The sequence below is a fragment of the Dermochelys coriacea genome, chromosome 4 (assembly GCF_009764565.3).
Source record: "Dermochelys coriacea isolate rDerCor1 chromosome 4, rDerCor1.pri.v4, whole genome shotgun sequence".
In the NCBI taxonomy this organism is placed as follows: domain Eukaryota; kingdom Metazoa; phylum Chordata; order Testudines; family Dermochelyidae; genus Dermochelys; species Dermochelys coriacea.
The window spans coordinates 27,764,274-27,780,207 of record NC_050071.1 but is presented as its reverse complement, the minus strand read 5'-3'; the positions used below and the strand labels follow the sequence as shown (position 1 = coordinate 27,780,207).

General features: G+C 41.5%; 2 protein-coding genes across 17 annotated transcripts in view; one reads left to right on the top strand and one right to left on the bottom strand.

Annotated features, from left to right (window-relative positions):
* Positions 1-15,934, top strand: part of TSPAN5 (tetraspanin 5) — a 137,636-nt gene that overhangs the window by 119,993 nt on the left and 1,709 nt on the right. For 4 of the 7 annotated variants that reach the window (XM_038400670.1, XM_038400663.2, XM_043513664.1 and 1 more), the window contains one exon: positions 315-5,857. The exons of 1 other annotated variant lie outside the window; for it this stretch is intronic. In XM_038400670.1, coding sequence (XP_038256598.1) covers positions 315-380 — 66 coding nt within the window. In that variant the 3' untranslated portion in view covers positions 381-5,857. Of the gene's footprint in view, positions 1-238; positions 5,858-15,934 lie in introns of those variants that run through there. 2 more of the 7 variants (XM_043513665.1, XM_038400665.2) reach the window with 2 other exon arrangements.
* RAP1GDS1 (Rap1 GTPase-GDP dissociation stimulator 1) overlaps positions 615-15,934 on the bottom strand; it is a 171,251-nt gene continuing 155,931 nt past the window's right edge. For all 10 annotated transcript variants that reach the window (XM_038400650.2, XM_043513660.1, XM_038400657.2 and 7 more), the window contains one exon: positions 615-12,907. In XM_038400650.2, the coding sequence (XP_038256578.1) occupies positions 12,780-12,907 (128 nt within the window). In that variant the 3' untranslated portion in view covers positions 615-12,779. The remainder of the gene's footprint in view (positions 12,908-15,934) is intronic.

The following is a 15,934-nucleotide window of genomic DNA, read 5'->3' as shown; positions in this document are numbered from 1 at the left end:
TCTAGACAAGCTGCCAAAAACATCACTTTTTAAATTGCTAGTGGGAAGAAATTCTAGTACAGTCTCTGACTTCAGATTAAAGGTACGCTGTTGATTTGGAATCCAGTCAGTTTTAGACAAAAAATGAATTTAAAGGAGTTTCAGTTTTTACATTTGCTCCTATGCCCCCTCTGCCAACTTCTATAATGTTTTTACAATTGCATTTCTCAAATTTCTTTCTCCTGTTGCTGTGTCAAAGTTCCACACCACCCAGGGAAACTGTACCCAAAGGACTGTCAAGTGCACCCAGTAAATGAACTGTCATCTTTTTCCAGATATTCGGGATATGCTTAGCCCAGAACTTGGTTAGTGACATTGAGGCTGTCAGAGCTAGCTGGTAAAACTGCTGAAATAACCGCCACAAGACACTGGACAACTGAAAACCTCCAAAATCTCCAGTGTGTCACTCCGACACCAAGCTGTATGGACGTGGGTGACAGGGAAGCCTTCTTTCCCAAGCGGTCTCAAGTCTACGCTGCTGATATTGCAGTGAACCCTTGCTTCTTGGGGTTGGCTAATGGGTGGGCTGTTTAAAATCTGCGCTCACTGACTGTTTTTTTTTTTTTTTTTTTTAATAAATCACCAACAAGCTGTTGAGCCATGAATCTCTACTGTATCCTTGCTTCTGAATAACAGGTGGACATTCTCTTTTTTTAATTGGTGTGTGTCAATGGGACAGAGTTGCATTGTGGTGTGTGGATATGCTGTTTATGACACGAGCTCTTTGATTGCTGCCAAATGCTCCTGAGAAGGTTTCTTTCTTCAGTACATACTGAAGGAACCATCTTCTTGTTTTTCACAGCTAAACATAGCTGCAGATCTTTCTGAAACTAAACCCATCAAACAGGAAACAACTTTCCACTCATCAATTTTATGTTTCAAGAAATTGTTTTAAAAACTAGGAAAAATTTTTATATAAGCGCTTCCAGACTTTCTGTCTGTAACAATCTGTGGTTGGAATCAGCAAGATCGAAGGGATAATTACCTAAATTTCCCAGCATCTTTCTCCAAGCAAGCATGAGGTTTGGGGGGGCTCAGGTGTATAATATTAAAAAGAGAATGAAATATGTGTTAACTAAAAAAAAAAAAAAAATGTCATGAAGTACGTACCCAAATACCCTGGCTATATCCATTGATTCTTTGGAATTTGGCATAACCTGATGTATTTGGGGCTGTCACAAATATTAGTTCTGTGTTATAATTGTACAAAATTTCTTTTAAGGTGTTTCCTTGATCCTTTCCTAGCTGAAGTTTTGATATTCATTCTTTTGTTCTTTCGTTCTGACCTGCATGAGCTATGGAATTAGAATCTGAGAGACTTTGTTTTTAAATCCCTGCATATGTTTCAGTAGGCTTCTAATCCAAATTTACTTATTTATTGGTAGATGCACTTGATTATGGAATGTTCCTATCCCCTTGGCTTGGAAGGGGGGAAGGAGGACAGCTTTGCTATAGTAAATGCTTCCCGAGAGTCAGCAGTTTTTTTCATTTGCTTATCTGTGTGTGCTTCCCATCCTGCCTCACTTTGTCTGATTACAACAAAATGCTTTCTTGAACCAACGGAATAAAAGGATATTTTTAAGTAAGAAGAGTGTATTGGGACCAACAGCGAGATTTTTGGTCCTTTGGAAATGGAAGAAGCGGTAGAGTTTGGACTATAGCACAAGTATTGGAAGGGAAGGTAGATAAAACTCCAGCTAGATGTCTGTGATCAGCTTTTATTTCAGTAATGGTGTGATCATGCACCTGATGATAACTTGGGTAGCCAGGGCACTTTGTATACATTTAGCTTGTTTTATGGCCCTGCATAGTGTCTGTGGGCCCAATCCTGCTGGGGCTGAATGCCCTCATCTCTCGCTTCCCTCAAGAAGTAGTTGCGGGTGCTGGGCATCTATCAGGAGGTGTGTTAGCACCATTCAGGACTAGCCCAATGTGTCCCCTAAGATGAATAAGTTAAGAGCAGAAAAAGTGAATACACTTGGATGACATTTTCTTTCAAATCAGTATACTAACCTCCCTTTTGAGAGATGCAATATACGAGTGTATATACTTACACACGCTTTTTCTGCATTCTGGTTGCGTGGAGACAACCTGTGTTTCTGCCCACAAAGGCTGGCAATATGCACCATTATTCAATGGCTTGGAAGAGCTGAGCCGTGCAATTGCACTCTTGTCTTTTATTTGGTGTTACCTCAATCTCCAGTGAGCTCCACCTGGCCTGTAGCCGGCAGCATCCACACCCTTTGGCGTGTGCAGTTAAAGACCAACGGCAACTTCAAAAGACTTTTTTCAACTTTGAAAGTGTTTATAATACATTATCCTTAATAAAGGTGGTTCAATCTCAACAGAGTGTTATGTTTTTCTTTGCCACTCCTCTTAACTTAGGGAGCTATCGCTCATTTCCCCTCAAGGGAGCACAATATTTTGCCTGATGGCAACAGAATGGAAAGTTTATTGAGCTAAAGATGCTACCACTTCGTTTTGTAGAATCGTGCAGTGTGGAGAGATCAGAGAAGCAGCATTCAGGAAATACACCCCTCCCCCCCACCGAGAGCATTGATTACGAACCAGCGCTTTGATTTTAAAAGTCCACATTACAGAATCCTGGTTGCCATTGATCTTTAATGCTGCTGCTGCTTCTGCTGCTATAGGCTTCTGAGGACAACTTCCATTCTTCTACTTGAATTCCCACAGTAGTACTGTAATTGACTTTTGTCTTCTCCTGCCGATTCTCAGTTCTCGTAGTTTCCTTCTCCTATTGCAAAGTCACAGTTCTGGGAAATGCCAGCAGCAGAGTATTGTGCTGATAGGAAGGGAATTGCTCTTCAAAATGGGGAGGCTTTGTTCTCGTGACTTTCAGGTGCATATGCAGAAAATGTACAAAGCTTCCTCTAGGTCCCCGAGTGACTGCTGTTTTAAGAACCACTAAAGAACAATCTTTATTTTTCTACAACCCTTTGTTGCTGCGAATACTAATCCTGCTGTTTAAGATGGTTTTGTTGTTGTGTTTTCCCTTCCCATTTTTGCAGTCATTTGTGGTCAAGCCACATTGAATGTTCAGAACCAGCTGCCTATGCTGCATGTTCAAAGCCCACGTGTATGCAGGGAATGTGTAATAGTGGCTACAACTACACTGTGAGATCGGGGTGTGAGTGTGATATCCCTGCTTGTGTACACGTACTAGTGCTATCGTCCAGTTAGTGCGACTATAAACAGCAGCGTAGCTGTAATAGCACAGGTGACCGCTACTGCAACTACACTGGTATTTCTACTCCTTCTAGCGGGATGATAGCTAATGCAAGCATGTCTACGTGATCGGGGAATTCCTCCCTACCTCTCCTCCCCCCCGCTTTCAATGGAGACATAGCCTAAGAGTGCCCACTTCCACGTGGAATTTAGGAGGGCAGTTTGGAAAACCATGCGAGGCCTTGGCACCTGATCTATTTGACACAGAACTGACCAAATGCAAACCATATTTCTCCTGGAAAGTTCCATTAAAACTTCAGGTGGGTCACAAATAGACCATGGATGCTGGCAAAACAGGCTTAACTTCCAGCAGGGTCTTGCTAAAGCAATAAGATACAGTAGGTATTGTATTTCTGGGCAATTTCTAGTAGGCCTCAGGTGGTAGTATTAGGTGCAAGTCTGAAGGCCATTTTAACCAGCCACAAAGTGCAGTAGCTGCTCCGGAATACGTTGCCAGTCAGAGTTCTGGTAGCTTCTTAAGGAGTGAAATGTTTGCATGTGCGAGGTGTTATGTGTGTGGCTATGGCATTAGCTGACAGCTGGTCTGAAAGCTTCAGCTGTGTCCAGAGTTCTAAAGCCATTTCAGAGTTCAGATACACACTCACTCCGGCTGATCTAACCTCTAATCACTCTGCCCAGATTCTTAGACCCTTTTGTTGTTAGAACACCCTCTTTTAAAAAATAGTAATTTGTGATGTCTTACGTGACCAAATTTCTGTGTTTCAGCCTGCACTTTTCTCTTGTTGGTTTGAGACCCATAATATCGACTGTGGCTCTTGGAGTTTGAAGTGGTGGAGATTGTTGCTTACATGTTCTCTGTCCTCTAAACCTTCACCTTCTCCTCCTTTCCTTTCCGAGAGATGCTAATTGTAGTGAATCAGGAAACAGAACCTGGTTTGGTAGGTTCTGGTGTGTAAATACTATTTGAAATGTAAATAGTAGCACGCAAATGAAATGGTTCTTGCACATGGCTGCTATTCATCATAAATATGTATTTATACTCATGACAGATATACAATGTGAGAGTTTTGCTAATCAAAATTAAGTAGAAAGGTCACTTAAGCTTTACATATCCATTGGTTTGAGCCAGAAATGCTTTAATTGCCTGCCATCTAGTGTCTGCCATGTAGAACTACAGCTGTCCTGTGTTTTGTGAAGGTGGAGCAGCTTTCCATTTTTGCTTTGGTTAGTTGAGGAACCGTCTCCCTGTGCTGCTTGCTTAGGATCTGAAAAGGTATTGACTGTAAAATCTAGGGGTGAAATTCAACCCTGGCTGAACTTACGGGGAGTTGACACCCCTTATGCCAGGACTAAATTTGGTGCTAGGTCTTGACTTGGCATGGTCCTAAAATGAACCTGCATTTTCACTTCTTCAGAAATGTCCTGGATAGAATTGGTTCCAGTTACCAAAGACAAATAAGAGAACCTCTGAATGCAAACGTTGGGGTCCATTCTCCCTCCTTGCTATGCATACTTTTTTGGATTAATGCTAATGACACATCCAATTCATATTGCATTGAAAGGAGAATTGATCCTAATGTGTTTAAAGCACAATCCAGGTTCCCAAGCCTCATGCCCTTCTTTTTGTCTGCCAAAATTATTGCATATGTTAGTTTGAGTCTCATTAACCCAGTAGGCTGAAGTTGTCTAAACTAGGCCACTGCTGGTAAGTTTTGTTTCCTTAGTAAAAGCCATTTAGCTGCCAACTTTTAATGCTTAGAAAGAAAATAGTTCACATCTCTAATAATATGCAGTGTAAAAATAGTCATTGTGACTTGTAATATACACCGACCTGGTGATCAACAGTATAGCATCATTAGTCTTTTTTTGTTTTGCAGTACGAATGTCAGCAACAAGCTCCATCCATGTGTGTGCATAGTAGAGATGGGCCTGAACCAAAACCATGATCTGATCATCCCAAGCTTTGGGAAGATTGAGATCTGGACCTGAAATTTGTGACTCAGTCCTGTCTCTGGTATGTAACACCAATCCAGTTCATGGAGAATCTCTCTCCTCAAATCATCATAGGGTACAATGAAGGTTATTCGTTGTATTTACCTTTGTGTAACGTTTATTTTTATCTGAATGTATTCTCTTGTTACTTTTTTGTTTTTTAAATCTGTGAGTTGCAAAATTGATTGTAAAAGCCAATTACACTTATTGATTGAAAGTATTGCTATAACAGAACTGCATGCTGGTAGAGTTTGACTTGAGCTTTAGTTGTCTGTTTTCCAACTGGTCATCTTCAGTCTGGAAGAAATGCATAGTTCAGGTGCATATGTATTGCTTATATTTGTCATCTTTAGCATGTGGTGATTTCAAAGGATGTAACTGGACTATACTTTGGAAGTTAACACAACTTCTTGGTAATTCATTTTAAGCTATTGAAAGTGGTCTTGATCATGCTATTTGTGTTTTTTAATAGGTGCATTTTTAGGAATGTTTTAATACATTTATGATGGACAATAGTTTTAATAGTTGTGCAGTATTCTGTATTTACTTGAAGTAAATCATTTTATATGCAATTTGTTAGATAATTACAATTTTATAAATAAAATTGTGTGAAGTATTACCTGGTGAATGTTCACTTTTCTTTCACTCTAAAGATACAAATACACTTTTAGCCCCCAAACCTATCTGTCATCACTTGGACATTTCATCCTAAAATGAACATAGAAGATAACATTTTCATTCTGCCGGTAGAGGCTGTTAAATGAAATAATGGCTGGTGTAAGCAAAGATCATTCAAACACCAGGAACCCCCACATCTACTCTGATGTGAACTGTGGTAGGAAACTGGTAGCTAAATAACTTAGCTTGTGTTGAGGACGTGAGTCTGCTTGTTTTACCTATTTCCAACTATGATCTGTTACTCTTCAAATCCCAGAGGACACAATTTAGCACAGCTCTTAGAACTTCAGCCTAATTATTTTAGTGACCTTTTAGTGTTCAAAAGTCACTTATCTGATAGTTCAGAGAGGGGAGAGCATGGAGGGAACCTAATGATTCACCATGACAATTTTGGCCTTTCTGAAGGTAGCAATTAAGTCTTTAATGCTTCACAGACAACCATACAAAACAGCTAGTTTTCGTGCTAAAATGTAAATGTGTTAAGTTTACAGCTGTGCTAAATTCTTGATTATTTTCATTGTTCTTCTTGTGAATATTTCCATATAAATTTCAGATTAAAAAAATTTTACGTACAGATTTGTGAAATATTGTCCAGTGCAAAATCCCTAAAATCTATGATCTAATCAAACTCTGCATTAATTTCACAACTGATCCCGAGTATAAGTAATCCCAGTAATTTTGAAGAGTATAATAGTTTAAAACATGGTGGCGCAGGAGGATTTCAAAAGTGCCGGCAGTTGTTAGTGTTCTCCTCCCATTTTAGCCCTGGTCGTTATCACTTGCAGATAATTGAACTGTTTTCCATTAGAGTGGAAAAAATGCTTATGTCCATCTTGGCAGCATTTGTGCCTGGCTTTGTCAGTAGTGCATACACCAGCGATTCCCAAACTGTGGGTTGCGATCCCAAATGGGGTCATGCTATCAGCAGATGGGGTCACGGTAATCCCTAGTACGTGGCGAATTCCATTTTGCTCTGGACAGCCTGACCTCGCATGAACCATGTGTATGAGGTCACACTGTGCAAAGAATGCCATTTTGTAGACCAATGGGTGTCCTCTATGCAGTATGACCTCACATACACTGTTTGTGCGAGGTCATGCTGTGCAGCGGATGCCATTTTATTCTACAAAATGATGTCCTCCATGCAGTGTGACCTTGCAGGTATGGTGCACATAAGGTAAGGCCATGGGGAGGATGCCATTTTGTCCTTCAAAATGGCATACTCCATGCTTTCTGGGGTCCTGGGAGGAAATAATTAAGTAAAATGCGGTTGTGCTGGCAAAAAGTTGGGAAACCACTGGCATACACAGTACTAGTTAAGTATGAAGTTTAGGTGCTTCCAGTGAGGGCTGGGGGAAGATTTATTCCCAGGTTTATCAAGAAATGGCAATACCAAGAAATCCAATTTCTGAAACTCCCTGAAGAGGATGAATTATGCCTGAACAGCGGATCAAGGTGAGTTATGCCAAGTTACAGTGACCATAATGTTGCAACAACCTTTGGCTTGTACAGGTGACAAGTTACAATGCAGGTATTAATGACCTTTTCTGATTGTATTATGAGCATACAAGGAAAGTTTATTCTGCCTTGAATATCTGCTACCGACACTTCAGGTTGTAGAAATCTGTTTATACTAAGTCTACTTTAGATTGTTCCCCCAGCCATTGGGGATGTATGAAGGATATATATTAGTCTCATTTCCTTTACCTTTGAGTCTTAAAAATCTTTGGACACCCAGTAAACCCCATTGCTTCCTGTGACTTGTGTTTGTATTTAATTCTTCCAATTCAGAGATGACTGCTTATTTTTGAAACACAGGCCAGAGCATTGTCATTTACAGCCAATTTCACTGCTAAGCTGAGACCCCAAGGGCCATATTTTAACCCAGTCTCTACATCTGTTATCCACCATTTGTTCAGCAATCCTTTTGCCAAATGCCATTTATGTACAGAGTTGTCTTCACACATGCAAATAGTTGTGCTTGCAAAATGGTAAATTCAAATGTTGAGGCCATTTAAATATATATAGTACTAAGATTTTCTCGAGCGATTTGGGTGAGGGTGCTATGCCCCTTTTAAGTTTTATTCAATAGAAAAAACATGGTTTCATCCCATGATGCAAGTGAGAGATGCGTTTAAAACAACTTTCAACTAAATTAGACTCTTTTCTAGGAGACCGCAAGCTCCTGTTTGTGTGTGTTCTGTAAAGCATCATCATGCATCTATAGTACTATAAACATATTATAATAAAGCTGTAGACCTAGGACAAGACTTGGCTAATTAAGTTCTGATGGGTGCCGTTATTTCTAACTTAATACTGACGAGGCCTCTGCTGCAGGACACGTTGAGATGGAAGAAAGTTCATTTGACATCCTGACTTTGTCAAAATGTAGGTAAACAATTGCAGGGTTTTTTTTTAAAACAAACGTTTTAAAATTCCTTGTTTTCAGAGCAGACTGTAATCGATAGTGGAGGTGCAATTGGTTGCTGCCATTTGCCCTTGTGTGATGACATTTCACCGTTAGTCAGGGACCAGCTTTTCATCATGGACCAGAGACTTGCAGCAGTATGGACCAGGAAGATAGGTGCCTTTGTAGTGTCAGGTAGGTGACGAGGCACGTGGACATGAAGATAAACTACTGATTTCAGAGCACTGTTGCTGCATGAAGGATTTACCTGTTTTATTGGGCCCTTTCTGTTAATCATGGGACCTATTCAAACACAGATTTATAGATTTCTTTTTGAGGCCAGAAGAGACAATTATGATCATCTAATCTGACTTCCTGCATAACACAGGCCATAGAACTTCACCCAACAATTCCTGCGTCAACTTGTGGTTCAACTGAAGTGTATCTTTTTAGAAAAACATATATTGTCTTTAACATCTGATGGACATGTGTGGTCGCAGCACAACTTGCTTTATTACTGACTAATGGAGCTGTTGGTATTATGTGTATTCTTTGTGTACTCTGGTATTATGTGTTTCATGATTGAGCTCCTTTGATAATTGTTAAATTATACATTTTAAAAGCTTGCATGCTGTTTCTGGTAGATGGCTGTGGCTGCTAATTATCCATTTTCTGCATGATTATTAATTGTCTTTGGGATGGTATTTCAAAGTTCCTGTGTCCATATTGCTGGATGTTGCAGCCTTCATGGTCTGAATGAAGGAGGTTCTAGTTTTATTTAAACAAATTATATCCAGTAGAGTCTGTAGTTTAATGCAATGCTTTATACAGAAATTTAATTAGCGAAAAAATCTAGTGCTCCTTTTTTTAAACCTTAAATATCTGCCACCAGGAAAAACCTTAGGGGGCTGAGTTTTTCCCAGTGAAATGTCTTGTACAAGGCCAGGCTGATAAGATACCATGAAACACTTTGTTCAAAGGTTAGCAGATGTGTTTTTGCTGAGGCTGATGATTTGTGAGACAGTAAATCGGGTCTATCGCTGTATGACCGTTACAAGTCAAATGCAGTAGCTTGATACTCAAAGGGTTAGGACGAGCAGACAGTATGGCAGCTACAACTCCTTTCAGTTTAGTTTGCAGTAGGCGGCAAACAGTGAGATGTCTGACACTACAGGCATAAAAATAACTCGAGCAGTACAGGTTACAAGCTTTATTTGGATGTTATCTATCTACTGTACAGCTATTCCTAAATCAAACTTCACTCCAGCAGTTTGAACTCATTTGACTTCTTCGAAATGGATAGTCAAATGCATTTCAGACAATACAGTCCTTAAATATGTGCAAGAAATATTGTTTTCCTCATTAGCGGAGGCTCTTCGACATAATGATTCGATAGCAACAATAAGTACTTGGGTATGCAGAAATGTGATAAACTTTGATCCAGTCAAAACAGTAGAGGGTTCTTTTTGACATCTTTATTATCAGTGCTATAGACCATCTCCCAGTAATCTGGATGACATCATCTACGGTTACATGAGGCCCTAAGGGATATAAATACTCCTGGGCATAAGTGACTCGCTAACTGCTTACTGAGAGAGCAAGCTCTTTGGGGCAGGAGCTGTCTGTGCGTGTTCAGAACCTAGCACAATGGCTCCCGGGCACGACCGACGTATAAAAAAATCAATAACTGACCGGGATTAGGATGAAATTTTTTTTTTTAAATGGGCATGTTATTGTATGGTTGCCCATGATAGGGTTTCTTGCATCTTCCACTGAAGCATCTAGTCTTGGCTGCTAGTGTCTGAGACAGGACATCGGACTACCTGGATCACTGACTTGATTTTGTATGAGAATGTATATGTTCTTACGTCATCAGTTTGACTCGGCTTCTCTCAGAGCATCTCTGGCAGCCAGTTGTTTTGCTTGAGACAGTGTCATGGCTAGAGGAATTTAAAGTCCCTGAGGGCAGAAAACAAACCAAATAAGTCTATACTTCAGAAAATCTCCCTGGCAACAGCATTTGTGGAAGATGCTTCAAATGATGCTATACCGTTTTCTGTCAGGGCTTTATCCATGGCTTTATTCCTGGGAAGTAGACACTTCAAACAAAATATGTGCTCCTCTAAATTCACATTTCTCCTTGGCAGAGAGATGTTGGATAAGGTAGCGGCTAAAAATGTGGCCAAACAGTCCCTCTACTTTCCAGGTAGTGGTTTCTAGTCTTTTCCTAGAGCACTACCAAACAGTGATGCTCCACCTCCTTCCATCCATCTTCCTCAGAGATCTGACCATCAGGAGACAGATTCCAGAAGAATCCGAATCTGGTATCCACATTGGTCAAATACAGGAGCCCAACCACTGCTCAGTGCCTTCAGTACTGGGCCTCCTGGTCTAATGTGCAAGGGTCACCTCATGGGTGGGATCACACATCAGGTGCCTTCTGGCTTTTCTTCTGAAAGCATGAGAGCATTCCTCAGAGTGCATGCAACTTCAGGTACATGTCCTGAAACAGGTCCTTAACTCCCTGAAATGGTGAACAGCACAGGAAGATGTTTGTAGGGGGTCTTCCCATATGATAAAAAGACAGGTTCTCACCACCACCACCATCTTGATGAGATGGTGAACACCTCTGCAACCCAGAATGGCACAGGGCATCTGGAGCCCTGGAGAAAGGAACCACAGCATCCATCTCTTGGACCTCAGGGTGTTCAAACCTTTGTTATGTTTTGTCCATGTCCTTCTCAGAATCAGAGTCTGATAGCTCTCCTTCCTCAGCAGAGGAGGAAGTGTCTTGAGTCAGAGGACTAATACCTTTGGGGCTTTTTTCTAGCCGCTTTTTTTTTTTTTTTCCCCTGTTTGGATTTTTTTGCATGTTTTGCAAGCCTGCCTGCCCGGCTATGCATGACAGGGTCTTTTGTGGCTACAGGACCTGGAGCTTTCTGGAAATTTCTCCCTTGGAGTCCTCTCCCATAGGCTCCCACTCCAACCAGGATGGAGGATGGGGACTCACTGCCAGAGTTTCCTAACTCAAGCTGAAAGGAATGGGGAGTGGGAGGGGAGCTGATCCTGAGCCCTGCTTCTTTCCCCAGAGCACTTACAATCAAACTTCAGGACTTTGGGCCAGGACCAGGTGCCCAGCTAGGGACTTATCCTTATGGTCTTGAATTGCCCCAAGAGATACACTGGCTGACTGAGGTCCTCCTCATCCTTAGAGCCTCCCCCAGTTTAGCTCTGATTCCTGGTTGGACTTTCCTGTGGTGGAGTCACAGCTTATTGGGGGCTAGGGGTCCCAAAGTGCCTGTTTGATTAAAATCTCCAGGCCCTGGCAGCACGAGGGTCAGCTGGTTGAGAACAGGCATGGCATAATTTGCCTTCTGTGGATCCTGTTAAAAATGTCTCGCAGAGGGATCACTATTTGGGCTTAGCCCTGCTCTGCCATCTCCCTAAAAGAGGGCCGAGGGGCTCAGCAGGGAGCCACCACAGCGCTTCTGCATACGCAGTCCAGAAAGAGAAAACAAAGCTACTTGCAGCTACCTGAAAATGAAAAAGGGCAATGGACAGGCTGGGAGTAGAGAACGGTGACTGAGAGTTGCTGCAGAGGTAGAAGATCTGATGGGAAGCTGGAGAAAAGGCTCGAATTCCTCTGGAAGTGCACACAGGAGGTGAAGGGCGCATGTGCAGCAGAATTGTGGGAGATGCTGGGCTGCAGAAAGGGATTGTACCTTGGCATAAATGCTTGGGCCAAGGCCCAAAACCACATGACACCCCCTGCGGAGTACACACTAATGACGAGGGGAGAAAAATGGAGTTCAGTGGTTTCCTTTGTATTTAGTCTTTAAACTAAAGAGGGGGCTTTCATCATGCATTAATTCTGCATTTAAATACAAAAAGGACAAGATAGAGGGTTAAGTGTGAGAGCACTGGATTTTTTTATTTGTTACCTCTAGGTACCATGGGTTTGACATTACTAGGCAAGACCAGTGAATGAGCAGCAATATATTCCATTCATACCTGTGTTTCCAAAGCACCAAAAATGGAGCTAGATTTACTATTTAATCCTATAATCAATACTCTAGGTTGGACTTGCTGCCTCCTGTATTGTCCCTAATTTAGCAGTATGTTATGCAGTTAGGGGTGTGAGGAAAGAGTCATCATGTAGGACCACTTTTACATCATCATAGGACTACAACATGCACATTCTACGGTGTGGCCCAAGCAACAAGAATACACGTAGAACATTTATGGGTGGAGACTTGTTTCTGACAGATTTATGTTAACACCACCTATGGATTTTAGAACCATTATTGGATAGGTACCTACAGCAGTTCATCAATGTGTGTGGGAACATGACATGCATGCACAAGTGATACAGTGGAAAACACAGCAGGAGCGGCAGCAGGCCAGAGGACAAGGTGAAATCCATGATGGGATGCTGTATGGAAACGGGAGACCTTCCTCAGCTTTCTACTGCGAGTCTCTGCTCTGTGAGTGAGGCCTGCTGGGCGACAGTGTTGTTCTCATGGCTGCGGAGTTTTGATACGACTTCTAGAAATGCCAGGTTCTGCACTTCCTTGTGAAGGGGTTCTGGAAAACAGAAGCATGAAGGGTTCACACGCTGCTGTCGCAGACCATGTCTCTATGCACATATCTAAATTTCCTGGAGGCTGCTAGTGAGACACTCTTTCCTTATGTTCTACTCTTGTACTCGAAACTAATTGAGGTGATAGTTAATGGTGCCCCCCCATAAAAAGGAGGTACGCATGTTGCAGAGCACAGAAAAGCCTGGGTGGGTGGCAGAGAGGTAAGAGTACCTATTTTAGCAATCACCCAGAAGTGACATACACACAGACAGCACCACTTTTGAGTGCAGTGATGTGAACTCTAGGGCCTAATTTTGTAATGTGTTGAAGATCTACAATTTGTCAGCTGGAGCGGTGGGTGTTCAGCCTTTATGAAATTACACCCCCCCAATGCCTTTCAATACGGTTACTGGTAGAAGAATGTATAGCCAGAACCACACCTTTAGAACTCATTCCCTAAACTGGTCTTATAAAGCCAGGGCTCACCGTAAAACTCACCTGTTGAAAAACAGCTCTTGCCTAAGAGGTTGTATGGTTAGGGGTGGGGGTGTGAGTGAGTGTGTGTGTGTGTGTGTGTGTGTGTGTGTGTAGGGTAGTTGTTTACCTGACACTGCATTGGTTATTGTTAATCTGCTTATAAGTGTGTTCATTTTGACTGATGCATTTAAAAAACAAGTATTCGATGCATGGCCTGGTCCCTCTAAAATGGTGAACATTTGTTTTCTTCTGCTTTAAGAAATTAGCATGGATTGCTTTGTACATTGTTGTATACATAATTTAGGGTGGGGAAAAAAGTGATGCAAGCCCATAGCAGTGACTAATTGTTTTTCAAGTACATCATGAGTTCTGTTGATACAGCTGGAGGCTATATATTGTAGGCACTGCATTTTTGAAAAAACGTGCTTTGGGCTTTATTTATATGCAGGGTAGGAAATTCTAGTAGACTCCAAATCAGCAACATGATCCAAATATATTTTTGCTTCCCCAGGTGCTGCCAATTAAACTGAGCCCTGGGCTGCTCATGAGAAATATGAACCTCTGTTTTGAATTAGCTACTTTTCACACAAAGATTATGTGCTCCTTTTCTTTGTAGCAAATTTTCTGTGAGATTTGTTTCCTGTTCACCTGCTTTCAATTATCTTGCACATTTTACCCCCCTACTGTGTGACAGTAGAGCCAGGGCCATGCATCTGAGAACTTTTGTACACTGTGAACAATTTCAATTAAGCTGTTTTCATTTCTGGGGTTATTCTACTGTGTAAGCATTTTCTATCCTCCTACTTCCAGGATATCACCATGTTTAAGCAGGTGTTATCAACTTCCAGGAGCTTACTGAGTTACAATGGCAGAAAAGCACTGTTTAGCCAGACTCCTAGGAGCTTCAGGGCCTTCATACACAGTGACTGTGTTAAGTTTGAATGCCCTGGGTTTTTTTCTGATCCTTTAAGTTACACTGTTTACATTTCCCATTGTCATCATTCTCTCCTCTTTTAACACACTGACTCCACTGTACCACCAGTTCCCAGCTGGCAAGAAATATTTATTTAACTGGTAATATGCAACTGCCAGCACAAAGACATGAAATGTAATATCATATCACTGTAACAAAGGATAGTCACAACAGTGTCCATTGGCAAAACCATTTATAATGTCAATCCACTACTTAGCCTCTATGGTCACTGCAGCTAGGAGCGTGCTTCCCAGCCTGGGGCAACAGATGTGCTGCTAGCTCTGCTCATGCTAAAGCACTGCAAGAATAGCAATGTGGATGTTGAGGCATGGGTGGTGACAAAGACCAGCCACCCTATCCCCATGGTCTGTACTTGGGTGGCCAGCCCGAGTGCTACCCATGCCATAAAATCCATGCTGCTATTTTTAGCACACTAGCTTGAGCAGAGCTAGCACCTCTGTCTACCCGTGCTGGAGGGCACTACTGCAGGTGAAGTGTAGACATACCCTATAAAACCACAGGTCTTAGAAGCTATAGAGTTCTTAGCCATATAGAAAATCTCGGCAGCTATTATTTTAAAATAACTTCAGGAACCTCTTCACTCACTGGCAGAGAAAACATCAAAACTTACAAGCATAAATATTCAATCTATAGACATAAAAGAGAAGGACTTGGTAGGGTGGGGAAGATACATTTGCAGTTAATAGCAGGCTTGAAGTCCCAAAGTGGGGCATCCCTTTAAGTATTAGTTAAGACTAAAACATCACATTTCCTTATTTTAGAGCAGGCGAGAGCTGCAGAAACAGTCACCACAACCATGGGAATGACAATTGTGGCAAAAACTGGGGCATGCTGCATGATTCAGGTACCTTAAGGAATGCACAGACACTAAAGGGGCAAGTGGAAGCTCAACAGCCAGGTATAAGAAGGTCCTGAGAATTGGTCCCAAGACATTCATATAGAGAGGGACTTAGAGAACCACGAACACCAAAGGGATTAAAAATGTTGGGAGTTCAATACACTAGTGTGAATTTCAGCACTAATGTTGGTGATATGTGGGTCTATTATCTCTTCACTGACTCTAAGTTCTGCACTTTAAAAAGTCCCTCTATATCCTGCCTTGTGCATATTGCTCTGAAGATCACCCCTGGAACCTTGCAGTAATATAGCAGTCATCATCAGTAACACTACAGAAAAGACTGATGCCTTGTTTACACATACAAGTTGCACCCATTTAAATCAATTTAGTTTTACTGATGCAAACCCCTGTGTGAACACTTTTAAATCATTTTGCACCTGGCCCATACCAATTCAGTGTGCACGAAAGACCTGAGCTCCAGTTTTAATTTCAACCAGATTCTTTTTTTTAATCTGTTTAGCTGCTTGTAAATTTCTCAAATCCTGTCCGGGATGAAATTTGATCCCATCCCTAAGATGCATTAGTTTTTGGAAAACCTGAGTAAAACCACTTTAATCATTTTTTAATAGAGTGGGAATGAAATGCTTTCCCCAGATATTCCTACTTAAATTTTGTGTATCTCTTCCTCAAAAGGCTGAAGGTTAAAATGCTACACTTTGGCT